At 33.8% G+C, this 19,950-nt stretch overlaps 2 protein-coding genes across 4 annotated transcripts; both read left to right on the plus strand.

Annotated features, from left to right (window-relative positions):
* Positions 1–341: 341 nt before the first annotated feature.
* LOC114304789 (mitochondrial pyruvate carrier 1) lies at positions 342–8,909 on the plus strand. 2 transcript variants are annotated; one of them, XM_028249937.2, is made up of 5 exons: positions 342–489; positions 5,925–6,045; positions 6,141–6,195; positions 6,288–6,423; positions 8,650–8,909. In XM_028249937.2, the coding sequence occupies exons 2-5, from the start codon at positions 5,953–5,955 to the stop codon at positions 8,690–8,692; spliced, it is 327 nt and encodes a 108-aa protein (XP_028105738.1). In that variant the 5' UTR covers positions 342–489; positions 5,925–5,952; the 3' UTR covers positions 8,693–8,909. The 2 variants fall into 2 exon arrangements, with proteins under 2 accessions (XP_028105738.1, XP_082765785.1); XM_082909659.1 differs by having other exon boundaries at positions 354–502.
* Positions 8,910–11,957: 3,048 nt separating this feature from the next.
* On the plus strand, positions 11,958–19,746 carry LOC114304790 (uncharacterized). 2 transcript variants are annotated; one of them, XM_028249938.2, is made up of 8 exons: positions 11,958–12,222; positions 13,012–13,212; positions 13,300–13,440; positions 13,671–14,030; positions 15,312–15,391; positions 15,504–15,864; positions 17,054–17,266; positions 18,978–19,746. In XM_028249938.2, exons 1-8 carry the CDS (start codon positions 12,142–12,144, stop codon positions 19,305–19,307), a joined length of 1,767 nt encoding a protein of 588 aa, XP_028105739.2. In that variant the 5' UTR covers positions 11,958–12,141; the 3' UTR covers positions 19,308–19,746. The 2 variants fall into 2 exon arrangements, with proteins under 2 accessions (XP_028105739.2, XP_028105740.2); XM_028249939.2 differs by having other exon boundaries at positions 11,958–12,207.
* The last annotated feature ends 204 nt before the right edge of the window (positions 19,747–19,950 follow it).

Below are 19,950 nucleotides of genomic sequence, written 5' to 3' on the forward strand. Positions count from 1 at the left end.
TTTTCTCAGTCTATCAATTTGAAAAACGAAAAACGAATTAGAGATTTCGTGACGCAACCCACACCTGAGTCTAACTACGAAAACAAATCGCTATTATTATAAACTGCCATATTATGCCTCCGTTTGGGAAGTGGGTTGACTTTTTGGCTTTTTGACTATTTTAGCCTGGGCTAAAAATTTTGGTTTGGGAAGGACTTTTTGGCTTTTTTGACTTTTTTTGTGAGAGAAGAATGTAATGATTATAGGTTGGATGTGATGTTTTATTTGTTATGGCTAAAATAGCCTATTTTATTTTTTGTGGCCAAAATAACCAAAAAAACCTGAAAAAGCCCTTGCCAAACGCAGGCTATATACATCCAAGTGACAATCATTTCTTTATTGTTTTCTTTTCTCACCATCCAAACGGAGCGTCAGACGGTGTGTACCTATCTCGCTCTCGCTCTCGCTCTGGCTCGCTGCGCTGCGCTGCGCTGACTCTCCCTCAAACAGGCATGGATTCTGTGTATATCTATAGCCCTCTCTTTTACTCTTTTTGGGTTGTTGAATGTTCTCAAGGGGGGCTTTCGATGGTGGATGATCTGTGGTAGGGCAGGTACCGGAGCTGTGGCGCAGAGGGTGTGGCAGATCTGCTGGAGGAGGGGCTTTTCGGTCGTAAAGGGTTTGGTGGGATTGTGATAGGTTCGGGGATGGGGTGACAGATCTACAGTTGGGGAGGAGGAGGAGGAGGAGGAGGAGGAGGAGAGGAGGGTTTCGGTGGTAGGGTAGGGAGTGGAGGAAGGGCTTTTGTATTGGAAACTGTTTGTGTGTGTGTTTATATATATATATATATATATGTATGAATTTGTATATACTATGAATCAGATTGGATTGTGAGGAACGGGGTATAATGAGGGAGGGATTCAGGATTGTCAAACATGTTTAGGGCTGCAATTTTAATTTTTAATTATTTAAAATTTTTTAGTTTAATATATGATATTTTTCAAATTTTTGGATGTGCGGTCGCCTCTATCCGCACCCCCTACATCCATCCTTGCGTATAATGCATGGCAAACGGAAAGGAGAGTTTCTTTTGATTGCAAATTTATGTAAAATTGCCTTGTTCTGTCAGCCATATTATCTTTATGGTTAGCTCTTTCCTATGGTTTGTCCCTTTTTGGAGCTCTATATAAATATAACTAGAAGACGCACACTATTTGTCGCAATGAAAGAGATCATAGATGGGTGAGTGAGAATGAAGAGAGAGTCTGTTGAGTACTTTTTTGCCCTTACAATAACGGTTAATCAAATGTAAATATTTAGGAGAAATATAGATTTTTCTGTGGTTTTTTGGAAATCAAAATTATGTGATAAAGTTCATACCAGGTGGGTTGTGTGCTTTATATAGTAGAATAGATAGATAAAGAAATGGATTCACATAAAGATTGCGATGAAATGGCATGGGGCCATGCCAAAGATTTTGAATATGTATAATTTCTTATAGTGAAAACTATTCTAGCAATGATTTTCTATTTCACTTAGAATGGGTGAAGAGGTTGAAGCTGTGTTTTGAGAAAGAATTTTTTTGATATAGGGGAGGATTTGTTATGTCAAGATTTCTATGGTCTAATTTCTTACAAAGGTGTTAGAATCTGAAAGGATTTTACTAGGTGCCATTAAAGATGAGTAGTGTTTTCTTTCGATGATTTTGATTTTGATAGGGTGGTATTTTGCTGGGGTATTTTTAAAGGGTCTTTGTTTTTCTTCCATAGCTTATGGAACTTTTTGTAATTTCTTTTTCCTATCTAATATACCTTCTTCTTTGTTGACCAAAAAGGAAAAAAAAAAAGAAGCACAATAATATATCTTCTTCCTAGTCTATGTATCTTCTTTTTCTTTCTTTCTTTTGGTTTTTGGTGTGTTGATTCAAGCTAAAATCTGTTGATCCATATCATTTCACAAGAGAATACTAGATATATGGAGATGAAACAATAATTAATTTGTTATTTGCTTAGGCACCTAAGCAATATGTTGTGCATCCTTATATCAAAAACAACACCAGAAACCTTTAGACATCCCCAAGAAACCAGGTTTAGAACATGAAGTTATGTCAATATTGCGGCAACAACTATCACAAGATAACCTGAATTGATCTTCTTTTCTTTTGTTTTCTTGGTTTTTTGTTTTTTGTTAAGTTATAAACTTATAATTCAAAGATTCATAGAAAAAAAAGATAATTAAAAAGCCAAAAAAAAGAAGAAGAGTCAGTTTTGTCGGAAATTTAGGATATCAAGATAGTCACTATGCACTAGTCAAGCCTCAATATTAAATTAGTCTTCACCTTAGTAGCAGGAATCGTGTAACATGAAGATGCACCTGAGTGAAAATCATGATTTTGTGCTTCTGAAGAAGAATCGTGCTAGAATCGTGTTTTTGATGAGATAGAAATGCGAATTAGTCCAAGAATGAAGCTCAATATCTCTTGACTTCTCTCGATCTCTCGTGCAAGAATCTGTGTCTTCTTTTTCTTCTCCTTCTCTCTCTCTCTCTCTCTCTCTCTCTCAGCTCTGACTTTCGATCTTCTTCTTCTTCTTCTCCTCCCTTTGGTGGTTTCGCTCTTTGCTATCTCTCCATCTTTTTCTCTCTTCTCTCGCTCTCTCTCTCTCTCTCTCTCTTGGTCGGTGAGGTGTCAGGATCATTTATTATAGTAATATTTTATTTGGAGATAATGACTATCAGTCCATTACTTTTACTCTACTACTTTTATTACTTTTACTCCACTACTTTTATTGGTTACAAATTCAAGAATATAACTCTATTATTTTTATTGGTCTCTTTGTTTTGAAGTTTCAATAATATCACTTAATTAATTTTTTGGTCTCTATAATTTGAAGTTTCAATGATAATGGCCTATAATTTTTTTTTATAAACAACTATTTTGATGATAGCATTGAAGATAATGAATTTAAATGTTCTTATAATATTTGAATTATTAATTTATTTTGATTTTATATCTAGAATGAATTTTTATCTACTATTCATTTATAAAAAATATTTTTTATGTTGTATTTAATTAATTAAATATTATATAAAATTTTAAAATTTCGAACTCATTTATAACACACACATATATATATATATATATGTATATATTTCAATTAAAATAAAAAATTATATAGGTAAATTAAAAATATTTTTAATAAAAATAATATAAAAGCCCTTCCAAATTACGATTCTTCTAAGTGGCCATGCTCTCACTCCTGCTTCCGCTTTGTGTAACTAAGGTTTTCACTCCATAGATTGCTTTTCTCCTTCCCATGACACATTATACAAAACCCATACATTAGAAATTTGTAGGGATAATCATGTTTAGACATTGAAATTTGTAAGTATCAACGTACATCGATATCATCCCCACTATGACCACAGCCACCTCCACCTCCACCTTCACCACGACAATCACCGATTCTACTACCATTGCCATTGTTGCCACAAGTACCACCAACATTTTACTACCACCAAGTCACCGCTATTGTCACCGCTACGACTAACACTACCACAACCCTGCACCTCTACCATCATTGCCACCTCCTATGTTACACGAACTCAGTAAAAGTGTCAGACATGGATACATCTCTTAAGAGTCGGATTCTCCATTTTTTTTTTCTGATTTTAGGATATGGGGGCATTGATAAAATGTTGGACATGGGTATAGGAATACATTTATTTATATACATTTTAAAAACATATGATGAGTTTAAAAGGATAATTACACTACTATACAAAAGATTTAGTTAACAATAGTAATACAAAAACAATTTACAAAGCGAAGGCATATTTTTTTTCCTATGTTGGATCATCTTTTGGGCTAAATACATTTTCATGAAACCTTTGTTTCTTCTTCTTCATTGTCTTCTTTATCTTAGTCTTCGTCTTCATCGGCGGTCATATGTGGTCAGCCGTGGCTTGCGTTTGTCACAAGGATGCTGTGTCCGACTTGAGTCACCATCTGTATCCGTGTCTTCTCGTGTCGACATAGGTACTCCGGCCAAAACCGGCGAGTCCATGTAACACAGACCGCCACTACCTCTACACCACCACAACCTTTCAATATTTAATTTTTAGTTTTTCAATTTCAATTTTATCAAACACTAAAGCAATCACTGAAAGTTTTCAATAAAAAAAAAGATAAATCAAGTGAGATTGTTGACATGACCTTCGTCATGCCATATGTATGTATGTATAGTTCATATAAGAGAAATTAATTGCGCATTTGATGAAATCCATTGATCCAATCTCAAGTTTATTTGAATAGAAACAATAGCAAATGAGTAAAAATAACATCAACATCAGATCCAGTTTCTAGTATGCATTTATACATACATGTGTTTGTTGAATGTCATATCATACCGTTCTCGGAGGTCGATGGCTGGAAGTTCAGAATGACAGGGTGTTGAAAGTTGCAGGATCTTTAACGGAAGGGATGAACATCATACCCTCTCCTTTCTCTTTTCTTTTTTTTTTGGCTTCTTAGTATGTTTCTTTTTTGTTAAGTTGACATTTACTTGAACATAGTGTTTGAATTGTGCCTTATTACTCTTGGCTGTATCATGTCAACTCTCTCTCTCTTGAACTGCTTTCTCTATTCTCTTTGAAGTATGAGTTTATAATAATGTGGAAGAGAGAGAGAGAGAGAGAGAGAGAGAGAGAGAGAGAGAGAAGAACTTGTGATCGTTGCTGGGGTAATATTGACGTAGCTTCATATCCTGAAACTGGGTTTCTTGGGGCATGTCTTGAGGTCTATTTTGATTGCTTTTTTGGTATTGTTTTTCTTATACAAGGATGCACAACATATTTGATGTTTTAACTGTGAAAATTGGAAACTATATTTGGATGATTTACTAGATCAAGCTGAAGCACTGTATAACTATAGAGAGCTGTATAGGGTGGGGAGGGCATGAGAAGTCTAACTAGCACAAAGATGGGTTTGTTTGACTTTGCTTAATGTGCTAAGCTCTTTTGAAATTTCCTAAATTCATAGCCACTGGAGTTTGTAGGAAGTTCTATACTTCCAATGTGATTTAGTGGTTCGATTAGTTTTTACTGCAATAGCTTAAAAAGTATGTGATAAGTGTAGCATTACCCAAAATTATTCTTCTCAAATACTTCGTCTATGCATTTTTGGCACTTCACAGAATGGGTCCAAACAAAATTACCAACCTATTCATTATAAAATCTAGGGTAAATTACACTCATGTCATGTCCCTTGAGGTTTGGAAAAAATATAGTTAGCCCCATACTTTTGACATGATTACACTAGTCTCCCTTGAGGTTTTTAATTTACTTAACAATTAGACCCTTTTTATCAGTTTTCCGTTAGTTGTATGAATGAAAAAAACATTTATATCATCATATCTCTTTTCTATGGAAATATATATTTGTCTTTGTTTATTTCAATGTCTATCCATCATCTGCATTAGTTTCAGTTACTTTAGCCTTATTGAAAGGGAGATCAGTGTAATATCAAAAGTTTGGGGCTAACTGTATTTTCTCTAAAACTCAAGAGAGGTGAGTGTAATTTACCCGAAAATCTATATCAAATTATCAAATCATATGTTCAGTTCTTTAATCATTCTGCTGCTTTGTGTACCTCAATTTGTTAAAAGTTCCCTCAGAACATCTCAAGGGTGCAAATTCTTGATTTCTTTTATAAATGAAGTTGTCTGTATGTTACATAAACCTTCCTAACAAAGGCATCTGTGTCGGTTTTGATTGTGCCCCCAACCCTCCAACATACCCTTTCTTTTTTTTTTTGCAGGATTAAAATTCATCAATGTAGTTTCTTTCACATGTATTCTTAAGTTTGTTTATTATAAAGCTTTTTACTACATTTGACATATTACTTTCTTTGACTTTAATATCTGACTCTGCTATTACAATCGTTGCAGAGATATTTTGCATAGCAGTTGGTCCTACATGGCTTCGTTCCGAGCATTCTTGAACAGTCCAGTTGGCCCTAAAACAACTCATTTCTGGGGTCCTGTTGCTAACTGGGGATTCGTAATTGCTGTATGCTCACTTGTTGCATGATCATTTACTGCATATCATATAAATTTCTGGTTGGGGTGGCTTTATGGCTCATTTATAATTGGTAAATTTCACAGGGGCTGGTGGACATGAAGAAACCCCCTGAAATGATCTCAGGCAACATGACTGGAGGTTAAAAAAAAATCTGGTTTGAAAACAATGTATAGTTATTTGAATAAATAATACGGTTGAGATTCTAATTAAAGCTTGATATGGTGCTGCAGCAATGTGTGTATATTCTCTATTATTCATGAGGTTTGCATGGATGGTACAGCCTCGCAATTATCTACTTCTAGCATGCCATGCCTCGAATGAGACAGTGCAGCTCTATCAACTCTCTCGCTGGGCAAAGGGTAATGGGTGAGTAATTCAATCTTTGCCTATTTTTTGGTTTAGTAGTGGTAATATGGATTGAAAGTCATGGCCTATCTATCCCTCATCAAGGCCAAACTGGGCCTCACTTTTATATGAAATGCCTGCCACAATATGGTGCTGTTGCAGTAAAAGCAAATTTGTGTGCATACAACCTTATCGGACTAATTAAAAATTGTGCCCGCTGATGGGTCAGTTGGGCAACTAGGTTGATTGCTGAATGTGGAAGCACAAATACTCTCTGATACTCTAACCCAAGTTGTTTTGTTCTACCTGTCTTGATCGACTGGAGTGAAGAGTTATTTGATTCAGGAGAGGGCTTTCTTATGATTAAAGAAACTAAACATAAGTAAAAATATAAACGAATTATCCAAGTTTTCTCAATAAATTATAGAAAAATCTAAAAAGGACATGTATTAGCAGTTTCTTCTTCCTGTTCTTTTTCTTCTAATTTAAAAAAAAAAAAAAAAACAAAAAACAAAAAAAAAAGCTTATCAGATGATATATTTCTATTGCTTCAATCCTTGTCTTGTTTATTTATTTTTTTAACATTTGAGGGTAAAACATTACAATAATGCTTGATTAACTTGTAATGCTTAACCCTCAGTATGTAAAGAAAGACACATGGTAGTGCAATTTGATTGTTTTTAATGATCTCAGTCTTACGAGAAAGACACATGCTTCGTGCTATAAAAGAAATTTTTTGAAATAAATCTATGCTTGTTGAAGGTGAAGTTTGGATATAAAACAATTCCTTCTGTTGTATTCTTGATTAATGCAGCCTCAGATCTATACTTCAATAGTCAATTCTTTTTTTTTTTTTTGGAAGAGCAACAAAACAATTTTATTGAGATAAAAGATGAAAACAAGTGGAGGACAAGAAGTACTGATAAAAAAGCAAGAAATCAAAACTAAAAATCAAGGAAGTGACGGCTAAACATATGACAATCCACTACTAGGAGTGACAAACAGCCACCCAATCCCTAACACAAGCCCAAACTGATGCAAGATGCCTCACTCTTTCCCACATAGCTTCAACCTCAGATTCCTTTTCGTTAAAGATCCTATTATTCCTTTCCAACCAAATGGTCCAAAAAATAGCGAAAATAATGCAAGACCACAAAGCTTTGGCCTTCTTATTGCTCCCAAATCCTCCATAGGAAATCAACAACAAATGTGTGCACACCCTCGGAGCAACCCCCACAACTCATCACAAAGACCAAAGAGATGCTGCCATAGTGCAATAGCCACCGAGCAATGTAGGAACAAAGGATCCGCTGATTCCGCATCTCTTTTACACAAAATACACCATTGAGGGTCAAGAGAATGATTGGGCCTTCTTCTTTGGAGGATATCATTGGTCATGACACCCCTGTGAGCTAAGGACCGCATAAAGAACTTCACTTTATAAGGGACCGCCACTTTCTAGATTTTTTTTATGAGAAGGAAATAAAGGAATAGAAGGAACATCCATAACCCTCTCAAACTTCAATTGTCAATTATAGTATTAAGCGAAAGGTTACACCTAGATTATAGGTCACTCCTACTCCACTAGTACCAATAGGAAGCATAGAGGAAGCACTGCACCTAGGAATCAACATCATGAAAATTTGTTATATTATAAATTACCCCCTTTCATAGCAGATTTTGGATTAACAAGAATGGTTGGGACAATAAACATGCTTGCATCTCGTTCGTTTTTTGGATGCCCATATAACTATCGCAGGTTGTAGCAGTGACTTGTTTCTAGAAATTAGGAGGCATTGAGAACAAAGAAATTGTTGGAGTTATCATTTCTATCTAGTACCAACACGCTAGATGTTAAGAAAGATCTCTTGCAGAATAATATATGTATTTTTTCCCTTTCTTTACATACTCTGGAGGAATTGAACATTCATAATGCTTGGTTGACTTGTAATGCTTTACCCTCAGAAGTAACCACTCAAAAGCATGTAGGCACAAGTATGTTTGAACTAATGTGCATGAACCCTTTGCAAGCTCTTGGATGTTGTGCGCTGTCATGTTGCGTTGAAAAATTTTCTTCAAGTGATTTTCCTATTGGACTTTTCTTTTCTGTGTCGAGCAATTAGTTGCCCTTTTGGGGGCAAACCTATCCATTGAACAGCCCTATCCTCGTTGTATAATACATTTGATATGATACTTTCCAAGGAATGTTTGATAATAGTGCCCTCTCGCCTTCTTAATGAATGACAGGTACTTGGGTGGGCAGAAGAAGGATGAACCTGCACCTCAGTAACTTGGTGCTGCCCTTTTTCTTTTCCATTGTTGGGCCTGCTTCCCTACAGAAAACAAGTTGTCATTGATGTGAAATTAAGCATTTTATTAGTATGTGATTAGGGTACTAGCAGAACCACACAATCATTTCAAGTAAATTGTGACTGCTGTTATTTTGTTTGTATTGCACTCTGGCTTTGTTACAATCCAATATTACCTAAATAAACTGTTTGTCAGAATATTCAAGCTCCGAAGTTTGAAAAGTTTTAACCATAAGACCATGCAACTGGTTGGTTCAGTGCTATCGCTATACCTGAACCTTGTTCACGAGATCATTATTTGGAATTTCTGTGTTTTTTTTGTCCTTCTCTGTGCGTTTCTAACTATTGTAAAATGCATTAGAATGCATGATCTAACTGGTTGAATATGTAGAACAAATTAGTGGAAGTTTGCAGCAAAAGAGGAATATTCATTTTGTGTGACATGACTGATTTGAGAAGCCAGAAAAATGATTATCTTGTGTTACAAAATGACCTAGGTCTGTTTGGAAAGCGACTATTTCTGCCAAAAAGTTAAAAAAAAAAGAAAGGCAAAAAATCAAAATGTTTTCTACTCCTACAAAAAAAGTGAAAAAATTATTTTATTTTATTTTACTCTTTTTTTTCTTCATGTTTTTTCCATAAAAAATTAAGTTTTTGTTTTGCACATTGTTTTTATTACACTATATTTAGTCAAAAAATTGAAAGTCACCAAAAAAAAGTTACTTGCTGGTCCAGTTGGAGAGAAGGGAAAAGCAAAACTTCCTTTCTATATTAATTAACCCACAAGCAATCATTAATGATGGGCTTAACAATTTTAAAACTGATGTTTAGAAGCAACAGTTGCAGGTAACAAAAGCAAACAGAGTTGAGTGTAAGCTGTTTTTATCAGAAGACAAATCTCAGAAGGCTTTTGCAAAATGTTTATACCTTTGTATTAATTAATCCACCAAACCTCAGTTTATTACAAGGTACACCGCTAGTTAAATTGACACGTCGGCTTGAATGCATCTAACAATTTTGTTAGAGATGCCTTGTCACATACCTAAAAACTATTCAGATTGTCCCGCGACACATTTCAAATCAAACCGATAATGTGACTAAAAATTTTATGTGCGCATCAATGTTGATCTATCTTTATTAACTAGTTAAAAAGATAATTCGTTTGGTGATTTTTTATTTGTTGAGAGTACAACTTAAACAATATTACATAGATTTTTGAGACTACATAATTTCCCATCTTGCCATGCAAAAGCAGTAGCACATCCCAAGTAGACATGCACTTTTTAGTCTTCACAGTAGTTATCAGTAGTTATTACTTCTGAAACAATAAAAGATCTTTCTTACACTACTTCTGAAACAATAAAAGATCTTTCTTACAGCTGAAATAAAAGCACAAATACAGGAGTTTCAGACCATAATAATACAATCTGAAATTCATATGAGCAGGGGTAGAGTCAAAGGAGGCCCAGGGGTCCCGCGTTTTTGTTTTTGTATTGTTTTGTTTTGTGGTCATATGCAAAATGTATTTTTTTTCCCCCTTAACATTTGCTTTGGATAAGGATTTATTGTATTGTTCACGATAAGTAGTTATTTGATACTTTAGGAGCATTATGTGGTATTATTTATATAGTAGTCTAAGCTAATAGTGTAGTGAAAAATCTTATGGATTGAATATAAGTAACTCATTATTTTTAGGTAGCCGACAAACTATTTAGTGTGATTTGTGATTTCGCGTGCTTTGAGCATCACAAAGGCAACCCCATATGATACTCTAAGATTATGTAATAATTTCTATTCAAAACACATTGTGGATGTTTGGGAAGTTGCTCTTTTAGTAGATTATTTTAGTTTTTAGCTATTTTAGGAGGCTAAAATTTTTGTGTTCGGGAAGATAGTTGGATTTTTTGTAGTTGGATGTGATGTTTTGTGAGAGAAAAAGTGAAATGATTATGGATTTGATGTGACATTTTGTCTTATTGACTATTTTAACCTATTTTGTCTTTTAATGCTATTTAACCAAAAAAAAAAAAATCAAAAAAGCTACTTCCCAAACACCTCCATCATTTATAAGCACTATCATCTCTTTAATATTTTTTGTCAAATAAAAATTAAATAGATTTTATAATAATTTATGCTATAAATGATGTGTTTTTATTTTTTAAAATTAAGAATTTTGATCCATAATTTTTTGTGCTAAAATTACAAATTTACATTACCATCCTGTACCGAGCTATCATACACTATTATAGAATTTTGATTTGTTCTTGTTAATAATGATTTTTAATTTCTTATACTCAAATTTAACTCATAAAATTATTATTATCTTAATATTGATCATAATTTTTTTTAAAATAAAAAATTATAATTAATAAGTACTCTTCTAAGTTAATTTTTTAGCTCCGCCGTACGAGCCTTCTTGATAAGCCTGTTTTTACTTTTTAAACAATTTTTTTTTTTAATTTTTAGACACACCTAACATAAATACATTTAAAAAGTATATTTTTTGCAAAAAAAATCTTTAAAAAATTCACTAAATTCCAAAAATATAAAAAATAAGTACATTTTCCATATTTTTATGTATTTATTAATTTTTTAAAATATTTTATTTTTTAGATACGTCTAAATAAGATGCATATAAAAAAGTTAAAAAAAAAAATTAAAATTTTAAAAATATTCACTAAAAACAAAAAATAAAAAACTCAATTTTTAAAAAACTTAATTAAAAAAACTCAAATCAAACACGTTGATTATTTTTTTTTTTCATCTTTCTTGAAGTCAATCGTAAAAATTTATGTGAAATATTTTTGTAAACATTTTTAATGTTATAATTAATAAGTACTCTCTCTAATTTAATTTTTGGGTTCGCCACTGGTTACATGCACTAATTAGCATATCAATTAATGTATCAACTAGTATTATGACATTATTACTGACTCTACCTATTATACAAATTATAAATATTCAAAATTTATAAAATTGTACTACATCCTCTATTAATACATTAATTAATATATTAATTAGTACGTGTAATATTAGTTATATAAAATTAATATATTAAGAGTAATGCTAGAGATACAAAATATTTTACCAAATGAATGACCAAACCTCTCACATGGGTCCACTTTTTTGTAAGCCACACACCCATGTGAGAGGTTTAGTGATTCATTTGGTAGAAAATTTGAGACCTATAGCATTTTTCATATATTAATGGTTGCATATAAAATTAATTAGGTAAATTTAAGTGTTAGACTTTTCATCAATCTCTTACGAAGAAAAATATAAGAAAGAGAGAGAGAGAGAGAGTGTTTAGACTTTTCATCAATCCTTATTACTAACTAAGATAAGAGAGGGAGACAGAGAGGGAGGTCTGGCACTGGCAGCGATTGAGAGAGAGAGAGAGAGAGGATTTTGCTTTCAACAATCGAAGAAGATGAAGGTAAAAGAGCCTGCGAAGCAAATGCATGGAAGAAGAAGCTCCACTTTCGTAGCCCTAATCGTAAGACCAGATCAGGTTTTTCTTTTCTTCGCTTCTCTCTCAACAGAAACGCGATTCTCTCTCAATGGAAACGCGATTCTTACACAACGTTTCTCTCTAAGAAGCGCAGTTTTAGTAAAATTTCAATGACTAGAATGCTTATCATTTTTGTTTTTTGTTTTTGGGGGGACTAGAACCAAGTTCGGCAGATGAGACGTAATCAGCATTGGCATTATATTGTTAATATGTGTTTAAGGAGAAAGGATTGGATTGTTGTTGATTAATAACTTTAATTGATACGTTACTTGTCTATACTTGCCCATGCTGGTGATGTATTTGGCCAAATAGCAGGACGGATCCAGGATTATGTTTTTGGGATACTCTATAGTTTAGAAATTTTAAAAATTGAGAGCTACCCTATATAATTTTGAAATTATTTACAAAAAATTTGAGGGTGCGAAGTTATTTTAAAATTTTTAATATAATATATGATATTTTTCAAATTTTTGAGGGTGCCGCGGCCCCCTAGCCCCCTAGATCCATCATTGGCAAGTACATGTTACATTTCTGTGTCCCATTTTTCAGGAATTTGAAGTATTTAAGTTTTTTCTTATTTTATTTTAGTTCTTGGAAAAACTAATTTCAATAGTTATTATAGGTGGTTTTTCTGTGGAGAAAGTAAATTATTAATACATAAGAAAGTAAATTATTAATACATAAACTAAGTAATGAGTGTTTGGTCTCTGTCTCTTTTCTTTATGTTGTTATGTATGCATTTAGGCAGTAGTTTTTACATAAATATATATTTTTTTCTTTTTTTGTCAGATGAAAGAAAATCCCACAGAATTGAATCCATATTTTAAGAATAATGGAACTGGTTATCCAGAAGAAGCTGATGGGACAAAGGCCGGACAGAACCAACTTCTGTCTTCTGCTGTTGTTGGAGATGGAGGTGCAAGTTGGAGACTGAAAGCCTTGAAGCGAGCTCAGGAGCAGGCAGCTCGTGAAGGAATGGCCCTTGAGGAGGTAATTATCTTGTGCTTTTTTGATATAAGGTAGGGTATCTTATCTTCTATCTTTATCATTTTGATGTGATGCACTAAAATTGTATAGGTTGTTGGAGAGCGGTGGGGATCCCTAGCTCAGCTGGCAGTTTCTGTGGCATCTCGTACAGCTGCTCCGTCGCGTGCTCACCTCCATGCCATAAAAAATAGAAAGAAGGGGCTAAGTGAGGAACAACAAACAACTGAAAAGGTACTTAGCTATTGCCAACGGTATTGTTGTTAAAATTTACCATTTATGTTGGCCAATATGTGAATCATTTCGTTTAAGATAGTGTGATCTACATCTTGGGGATGAATTTTTCAAATGTGTTTTCCTGTGTTTAAATATATATATTATTTATTTCCTGTCTAATTCTGAACTTGAAATGAAAGTAAAGATATGTGCTTCCTTTTAACTTGCATGTTATAATTTTTTATCAGAATATTGGCCGAGAAAGGCTAAGGGATCGTCGCCATTCAGAGATGAAAGTGCCTAAGCTTCATGATTCTTTATCTTGGGGCAAGCGGAAAAGTCAAATCATGTCATCTAATAAAGATTCTGATCTTATCTCTACTGCAATGGCAAGCTTAAATAAGTTTGCAAACGATGGCAACTTTATGAGCGAAGTTATTCGTCAGCAGAATGATGAACGCGGTGGTTCTCCATATAATTGTGAGAGAAATCAGAAACCTGGTGAATCTAGTGCAGTTGTTAATCAGGGAATGAGTGCTAACCAGTTGGCCGCAAAAGCTTTGCAACTTTGTTTGAAAGGAAAGCATGAAGAAGCTGAAAAACTTTTGGTGAGACAAACACTTCTCCTTACTATTTCTACTTCATAGTCTCTGTGTGTGCGTGCGCGTGCATGTTTTGTGTGTTTGTTTTTTTCTGTTATGTTTTCGGAATCTATATATTATTAATCTTTTTTAGGGGGAGATTAGGGCATATGACATGGACTTGATAAAAATTATAAGAAGCAATAGGCATGTTGGTTTCTTTACTCATGTGATTGATTGTCAATATTAAGTTATTAACTGGTTTGTTTTCCAGGTTGTACTCAATTATTTTCGAATTGAAGCAAAGACTAAGAAGTGGATTTGATTGCTGATTTTCTTGTACACAACAGTTAATTAACACATTACTCATAATGGGAGTCCTTTACTCATTGAGCTGCATCCTTTGCTTTATTAGTGTAAAATTGTATTTTCATATGATAGCAGCTTTTGATATCCAGAGGTTGTCCCATGGCACCTCAAGGGTTTTATTTTCTATTTTTATGTGTTTTGTGTGGGTTGGTGCATCTGACATCGAGGTTGGAATTAGGCCAACTGATGTGGCTAGGGTTTCAATATATTCCTTGAAAACTTAATTACATGATGCATTTGACTATTAAATAATGTCCTTTTCCAATCTTCACAATCATTGTATTGTTGTTCTCTTTTTGGCTGTAGAATATTGTTATCCCCAGTTTCAGCCTCCTACTTGATCATGGAGCAAGCATCACTATCAGATGAAATATCTTGAGTTTAACAACCTTGCTTTAATTGTGATATGAGGATAGGCTTATATCTTAATCATAATTTGAAATAATAAGCTTTTAGTAATTTGATCACACAAAAACTTGAAGCAGAGATATTGGTATTTTTTGGTTAATGAGAAAAACGGATGTTAGGCTGAGTTTAGTAAATTGTGTAGTGTATGGGTTTATATGGGTTGGTGATCATTTTCTAAAAATGGCAGAAAGTCACAAAATGCAATGCCAGCCATTGCACCTTTTGTTTCTGTAGATGCATGTATTTGAAATTACATTCTAGACCCTCTTGTGTAAAACATATTTATTGTATTGTATTGTGTTTGTGTTTGTGTTTGTGTTTGTGTTTGTGCTTGTGTTTTTTTTTTTTTTTCCTTTCATTTTGATTGGTATTGGGGGTTTGGCAATTTGGAACCTTGTTGCATTATATTTGAGCAATTTTTTTTGAACTTAAACATTGTAAGGGGTGATGTGTTTGGTGGACCAGTTACAATAGGATTGGGATTTCTCTTTGATTATTAATTCGAATTGTGTTTTTATTTGTTGTTACCAGAAAGAAGTGGAGAACATTAAAGCGAAGCAAGGTATTGTGGATGAATCCGGTGAAGCACAAAATGAGAGCAACAAAAGAAAGTAATTTTTTGTCTCACAATTATTTATTCAGTTCAGGTTTTACCATTGAGAGTAAGATGCTGCCTCTTATATTGTCATTAGAAAATAATTTATGCTGAATTTAATTTTTCAGATATGGCACACATGACACATCTATTCGGAAAAGAAAGAAAGAAGATGATGCTGACATGCACCTTGCCCAAAAGATAGCACAAAATAAACAGGACAGTATATCTGGTCGGGCAGATGATGAATATGATTTTGATGATGGTCCAAGGAGAAAGACTCGGAAGAAAGGGGCGAAAGATAATAAGTTAACTGAGAAGACTAATTTTCCCCAGCAAATCTTGACTCAGCAAGAGCGTTGCCAATTCTGTTTTGAGAACCCCAGCAGGCCAAGACATCTTGTGGTTGCTATAGCCAATTTCACCTACCTCAGTTTACCACACTGGCAGTCCATTGTGCCAGGCCATTGCTGCATTTTAACCTCGCAGGTTAGTATTAGTTTGTTAACTTTGTATATTATGTCTTCTCTTTTCATGTTACTGAAACAACTTGCGATTGCGTTGAAGCTATGGATGATCATTAATTCATCACTTAGAAGTTAGGATATCTGTCTTGTTATTATTTATTCTTCATTTTATAGCTGTTAAAAATTAAGAAGCATGGACACTTACAAGGAGGTTCCGTGTCTATATCAAACATTATAACCCATTGGACACTCCCGTCACGTGTTGGACGCATGACCAAACGTGTCTGGTTATTTGTTTTAGACCTGGACACGCTTTGGACACCTGAGGGATGCACGTGCCCATTGATTTATGCACATGCACGAGACATTGCAAGTTTGAAGAAGTAAGTTGGGAGTCAATGATTAAGATCAAAGCAATGTGGATGTAATGACTATTAGTCACTGCTTTCCAACTCTTTAATTCTCAAAATTCTAATGCCTAACACTTGTAATTTGTTTATGAAAACGTTTTCTAAAATAGATTATTAAAGTTTTTTGTTTGCACTTATCTTCTAAGATATACAATGTGGAAAATAATTCCTTATTATTTTGATGTAATATAATGCTTTTCTAACGTAAAAATAAAGCAATTGTTATTATTTTCATGTATATATAAATATCTATTTTTTTTGTTGACATGTCCCTGCTTTGTTGTGTCCTTATTTTTTAAAAATTGTCATGCCAGCTTTGTCCCTTTTGCATCGTACGTATCTATGTCTCGCGTTTGTACCTATGCTTCTTACACAGGTCCATTTGTTAAATGACACTGTAGAAAATAGTCTGCATTTAGTTCCAGCCACCGTTCGTGGTCAGGAGGTTTCTGCCTGTCATAAGTGATAATGATAAGGCATTGAATGCTAGTTGAATCATAAATTTCTATAGAGGCATGTATTAATTATAATATTAGTAAGTACTACTGTTTAACTGCTTGTGGGAGAAAATTGACTTAAATAGGTTGTGCATAGAAGCAATAGATAGACTTATTTCATTCTCATAGGATGTCCAGTCCCAACCTCTCTTGTTATTGTTTTGGACTCAAAGTGGTTGCTTTATGTTCAATCACTTATTTCATTCTCATGGGATGTCCAGTCACCATCTCTTTCTTCATTGTTCTCATTGTTAATTTCGTCATTATGATTTTTATTCTAATCATTGTTTTTATGCGTAAACAGCATGAGTCAGCCACAAGGGCTGTTGACAATAATGTGTGGGATGAAATTCGGAACTTCAAGAAATGCCTTATCATGATGTTTGCAAAGCAAGTGAAGGATGTAGTGTTCCTTGAAACTGTGATGGGATTGGCGCAGCAAAGGCGTCATTGTATGGTCGAGTGCATTCCTTTGCCCCAAGACATAGCAAAACAGGCACCTCTCTATTTTAAGAAGGTTTGGTTTTCTACTTTCATTTTCAATTTTATTTGCTAATATTCAGATTGCATATTGATATTGAATCACTTTTCTTGCAAGTGTCGCCTTTTAATGGGCTGACAATTCCCCTTCCCCACCCCCTCTTTCTGTTTCATTTTTAATAAACCCTTGTGATTTTCTAAAAATCAAAGAATGAGATGACATTAGTGTAATGGGCGGCCCCATAGAGTTTATGTAATCAAGTTCCCTATGATCAAAAAAAAGTTCCCTCTGCACAAGCAGGATATATCTGCTCTGGAATTAGCTGCTGGGTTTTTTAACTTAGCCTTTCAACATTGAAATAGAATTTACTAATTAGTTGTATGTTTTTTTATCTTTTATTTTATTTTTATTTTTTTTATGCTAGTAGGACAATGTTGCTTGAAAATACCTTCATGTGTTACACTGTTTAAGTTTCAACATGACACTAGCTTACAAGTGAGAGAGAACAAGCTGTTAGAGCTTGTTCTATTCAATCTTTGTGATTACTTCAAAGTGGATCCCTGGACCATGTCAATATAATGATATAAAAACAATTGGATTTTAATTCAAATATCATTGTGTGTTGTATTGGGGCAGTCTCTCTACATATACCCAACAGTGTTGTCTCAGTGGCATAATCAGTAGCACTTGTGAAGCAAGTGCAAAGAAGAAAATTGAAATCATTTTTTCAGAAGAAAACCAAGTGCTAAAAAAAGTACATAAAACTATGTTATGCAATTTTTTTTGTATATTACTTTTTATATCATACTATTTGTTGCAATGACACAAATTCTTTGGATTATGGACTTTGAGCTTCTGAATATTCTTTGAAACTTTAGAACATGGACTGCTGGCATGGAAAAACTGATTTCAGTGTTCTAGGTATTAACATATTCTAGTATCAATTTTCTTAAGCCCCACATGGCTTGTCAGTTGTATCCTTTGATTTGAGTGGGTCTTTTTATGCTGCGAAGTTGATGAGCAGCATAAAGATGTGTAGATTAGCTGAAAATCCGCCCAGCCCAATCCCCTCAATTAGATTTCTGAGGCAATTATTCGTATGATGTAAACTATTAATATACTCTTTTACTTCTTTTTGACCCTTTGTTGGCAAAATGAATACTTATAAATGTTGAATGTTATGTGAAAGGTCATAAAGTTGACTAGGTTGGGTGATCTTCCATTCTTTTTAAGGCCGCCAAGTCTCCAACTTAGCTCTGTTAGACCTCTTATTGTAATTTAGAACTTTGATTTTGTTGCTTTTCACTGGTCCAATTTTGCCTGTGGTTTCAATATTGCATTCTCCTTATTATTTGATACGATGTACTGTCTACTATAGAGCTTATATATTTGCTACCAGTATGTTGAATTTTATTTTATTATATATATATATAGATATATATCTTACAATGTAGTTGTGAACTTGTAGTATGGAGCATTTAGGTACTGAACCCAATGTGGTGGCTGATTTTATCATCTTACATTTTTTTGCCTGGTAGTAAGTAGTCATCACCAATGGAAAACTGTGTGAAATCTTGCTATTGGTCTTAAAAAAAACAAGGATTACAAAAAAGATATGCCTGATTCTACTACTGACCAAACTAAAGATTGTTTTGGATCTCAAGCATTGTTGATGAAATTTAACTTACAATTCTTTTATATTTGATTATTTTGCTATTTACATGTTTCTAAAATGAGTTTGCTTCAGGCAATTGATGAAGCTGAAGATGAGTGGAGCCAGCACAATTCAAAGAAGCTCATTGATACAAGTGAAAAGGGGTTGCGTGGTTCAATCCCCAAGGATTTTCCGTACTTCCATGTTGAATTTGGATTGAATAAGGGGTTTGTTCATGTTATGGACGATGAAAAGCAGTTCAAAAGCAGCTTTGGACTCAATGTTATAAGGGGGATGCTGCGATTGCCGGAAGAGGACATGTATGGTCGTAGGAAGCATGATTCAGTGGAGACACAAAAGCAAGCTGCTGCGAGTTTTGTCAAAGATTGGGAACCTTTTGATTGGACGAAACAACTTGACTAAACAGCATTCTATTTCCTGAACTATGTGATGCTCTTGTGCATATTTGGTGCAACCGAACCAAATTTTACAAGGTATATGGTCAACTACACTAGCCTAGCTGATACAACTATATATTAGCTGCAAAATTCTTCAAACAGTATCCAAATGAACAATATGGATGTGAAACTTCTCCAAAGTTCCCAATTGAGGGGAATATCAGTTTGCAGCCTTCTCAGCTGGTATATGCAACACATGGTTAATATATCCGGGGATAAATAATTACATTGATAGTCTATATATTTTGGCCCTCATATTATTTTGATCTTTATAATTTTAATTGACTCGTTTTTGATCATGAATTTATGATTTTGTCTTAGTTTAATCTAAATGATAACAACCGTGTGACGACCCTGACATGTATATTATTTCATTGAGAGAATTTGCTAATTTTGTGTTTAAATTTTGTGCATATCTGTTTGCTTGTGGAATATTTGTTAGAATATTTACTTAGAATCAGAAATTGAAAGCCTTAGCGAATTCAGAAATCAAAATTGTCAAGTTTAATAGGCTAATTGGAATATTTAGAACCATATGGGAAGTTTAATTAAAATTTGATTCAAATTAAATTAATTAGATTAATTAAGTAGAATTGAGTAGGAATCAA

The sequence above is a fragment of the Camellia sinensis genome, chromosome 15 (genome assembly GCF_055761805.1).
Source record: "Camellia sinensis isolate YWXY chromosome 15, ASM5576180v1, whole genome shotgun sequence".
Taxonomy (NCBI): domain Eukaryota; kingdom Viridiplantae; phylum Streptophyta; class Magnoliopsida; order Ericales; family Theaceae; genus Camellia; species Camellia sinensis.

What these genes read in the sequence shown, in the direction of transcription:
- LOC114304789 (XM_082909659.1), top strand. An exon ending in CTCAGGCAACATGACTGGAG is followed by an intron (nt 6,196 to 6,287) that starts GTTAAAAAAAAA and finishes ATGGTGCTGCAG; the next exon opens with CAATGTGTGTATATTCTCTA. An exon ending in CGCTGGGCAAAGGGTAATGG is followed by an intron (nt 6,424 to 8,649) that starts GTGAGTAATTCA and finishes AATGAATGACAG; the next exon opens with GTACTTGGGTGGGCAGAAGA.
- LOC114304790 (XM_028249938.2), top strand. Translation starts at nt 12,142, where the DNA reads ATGAAGGTAAAAGAGCCTGCGAAGCAAATGCATGGAAGAAGAAGCTCC. An exon ending in AACAACAAACAACTGAAAAG is followed by an intron (nt 13,441 to 13,670) that starts GTACTTAGCTAT and finishes ATTTTTTATCAG; the next exon opens with AATATTGGCCGAGAAAGGCT. An exon ending in CACCTCTCTATTTTAAGAAG is followed by an intron (nt 17,267 to 18,977) that starts GTTTGGTTTTCT and finishes AGTTTGCTTCAG; the next exon opens with GCAATTGATGAAGCTGAAGA.